The sequence below is a fragment of the Chaetura pelagica genome, unplaced genomic scaffold, assembly GCF_000747805.2.
Source record: "Chaetura pelagica isolate M959 unplaced genomic scaffold, ChaPel_1.0 scaffold243, whole genome shotgun sequence".
NCBI lineage: Eukaryota > Metazoa > Chordata > Aves > Apodiformes > Apodidae > Chaetura > Chaetura pelagica.
The window spans coordinates 206,941-209,810 of record NW_009952712.1 but is presented as its reverse complement, the minus strand read 5'-3'; the positions used below and the strand labels follow the sequence as shown (position 1 = coordinate 209,810).

The following is a 2,870-nucleotide window of genomic DNA, read 5'->3' as shown; positions in this document are numbered from 1 at the left end:
CTGAACCCCAGAAAGTTTCCTGAAGTTGAGGAATGTACTTCAGAAACTGAAAGTCTCTGGTTTTAAAGAACAGCTTCAAACAAAGCAGTACACAGGGAAACACACTGTGTCAGGTTTTTAAAGTCTCCCTTGCTATGAATTTCTGCCCAATTCTGATCAGTTTAGCAAACAGAGTCATGGACATCCATGGAATTTCTGCATATGATGAGCAATGAAAAATCAAGAGCAGCTGGACAAACCTGACTGCTTGGAACTCATTTGCTGTGTTTTTAATGTCTGTTTCACTCACTGACTAGCTATTATTTTCTTTCTGTTTTTTCAGTAACAGTACACTCTTGCAGTGTTAATGTAAATATTTTGGTGTGTTTTCCAGATGACAGCACTGGAGAAAGCCACTGGTGACGTTGTGTTCAAGTTTGAACCATTTGTTCTTCATGTGCTATGTCAAGAGCTGCAAGACGCACAACTTCTGGTAAAGTTTCATCAAGGAACCACGTTACATTGTTGTTGTCTTATGTTCCTTGCTGCAGAAGTAACAGCATTGGCTCCTGAATAGCCTTTAGCACCTCAGGTTAGCCCCAGGTGTGCTGTATGTCAGAGTAAACCGATGAAGGAAACAGATTTAAAACTAGCAGACATTTTGGTTTGCTTTTCAGAAAACAAAATTACTCACCTGCAGTTGAAGCAGGTTGCCTGGTGGAAGCCTGGGTTGCTGCTGCTGGCTGAGGGTGGTGGGTTTTTCAGACATCACCAGTCAGACCCTTTGCCTCCAGTGCTCCCACCAAGTCGTGCCTCAGCCTCCTGCTTTTCCATAACGACTCTGGAGAGTCATGCAGGGTGTGCTTGTTCCTTCATGAGTGCAGAAGAGAGTGGATTAGCTTCTGCTCTAGTACTGCTGCCCTTTGGCCTGTAGAAGTGTTGCACGACTGCCTGGTTGCCAGCTCCTTAAGAGAAACCAATGCAGTGCCCAGAGAGACCTTCCTGTCCCCTCTGCACCAGCAGGCTAAGACTGACTTGTGGGTCTTTGAAAACCAGCCACAACTGGTGGTACCACATGGGTGTCATCTGAAAAACATGTTACCTATTACTGCATTAGTCTGGGGAGATGGTTTTGAAGAAGCCTTTTGCCAAACAGATGATAAGCTGCACTGTAGCCCATCCCCAGCTGTTCTGGCTGCCAGTGGGAGCTGCTGAAACCTGTGTCTGTTCCACAGCACTCGGTGGCTGTCGGTGCTGGCTTCAGGAACTCGGGCATCACCGTTGGCAGAGGAGGGAAAATTACAGTGGTAAGGACCTTTCTACTTACCTGTAAAGAATGCAACATAGTTATATCATTACTCTTAAAATACAGTTTTTTACAAGCCAGGCTCTGAACTGTGATGTGCTGTGCAGCTGCCACAGGCTGTGCTGTAGCAGGGATCCCAGGATCCCAGAATCATCACGGTTGGAAAAGACCTCTAAGATTACTCAGTCCAGTCATCCACCCAGGGTCTTTCTGCTTTAGTTGACAGCAAAATAGCCAATTGTGGGGATGAATAGTATTTTAGCTGTAATGAATTCCCCACATTATTTAGATAACCTCCCTGAAATAAACTTTCTCCTAGATCTGTCCTTCTCTGTTACCTCCAGGCTGTCCGGAGCACTCATTGCTTGGAAGTTCCGTTGAGCCACAAGGGGAAGTTGATGGTCTCTGAAGAATATATTGAATTTCTGATACATGTAGCTAATCAGAAAATGGAAGAAAACATAAGGAGGATTGACAGGTTTGTTAGATTACACCAATCCTATTCATGATATCTAAATCAAGAAGTGAAAAATGCACAGGAGAGGATATGTACAAATCCACCTCCAAAAAAACTAACAAACAAAAATCACAGGGCCAACCCCCAACAAAGTCTAAAATACAATTTCAACTAAATTTTTTGAACTCTGGAAGCTACAGAGTATTTAGGTGAAAAGCTAACCATGAGTTTGCAGACTTCCTTTGATACTGGGTAGGGTTTGAGTTCCCTTCTCTAATGAGAACAGCATTTGTCACTGTAACATGGTAAGCACTTCAGGAGTGCTCAGATTGCAGTGCACACTTGAATCTACTGGCTGCTTTGCAGGGTCACAAACTGATGATTTGTGAAAGTGGTGGAAGGTTAAACACACTTTGGGTGTTTACATTTGTTACCAGCTGAAGAACAGAATAGGCAGAAGAGCCAAAGAGCACAAGGATCAAAAGGACAGTGGGGAGGTGCCAACGTGTACCAGCCTCCTTTTCTGTGTCCATTGGACATCTCTGTGGTTGTTAAAGCTAGAAATAATTGATAATAGGAGCAGTCCATCCGATCTTTAATGCTGCTGTTCATCAGACATCTAACCTGATGCTACTTTATGGTTTCTGTAAGATGAGCACAGTCCTAGTGGCACGTGAGTACAGCCAGAAATTGGTTCCAAACACACAAGCATTACAGGGAGGAGTTGCATGGCACACATGGGGACCTGTGCTGCTAGTTCTGATTGTCCTTCCAGCATTGACTGGAACATGTCAATGTTAGGAACCATTTTCTTCTCTTACACAATTGGATTGTATTACAAAAGCATTGGTTTCTCAGGGTAGTGAGCAAACCTATAAAAACAGTAACTACGCAGTTGTTTCTAGGTTCCACAAAAGCCTTGAGCTGGCTTTGAAAACCTATGCCAGTGCAGACAACTCACCCTCTGAGGAGGCAGAGAAGAGTCGCCCCGTGTACGTCCGCAAAAGAAAGAGGAAGACCTTCCAGCAGCAAGGCCTGGACACCCCACCCAGGGAGCACAGGGGGGAGCTGGAACCTGAGGAGGATGTGGAAAACATTCTTGATGTTTTTGCTGGCATCATGATATAG

At 44.5% G+C, this 2,870-nt stretch overlaps 1 protein-coding gene across 1 annotated transcript in view; it reads left to right on the top strand.

Moving 5' to 3' along the window:
• Positions 1 to 2,870, top strand: part of TYW3 (tRNA-yW synthesizing protein 3 homolog (S. cerevisiae)) — an 8,490-nt gene extending 5,620 nt beyond the window's left edge. Inside the window, exons 3-6 of the mRNA XM_009994578.1 lie at positions 374 to 472; positions 1,215 to 1,286; positions 1,630 to 1,763; positions 2,648 to 2,870. Of these exons, the coding sequence (XP_009992880.1) occupies positions 374 to 472; positions 1,215 to 1,286; positions 1,630 to 1,763; positions 2,648 to 2,870 (528 nt within the window). The remainder of the gene's footprint in view (positions 1 to 373; positions 473 to 1,214; positions 1,287 to 1,629; positions 1,764 to 2,647) is intronic.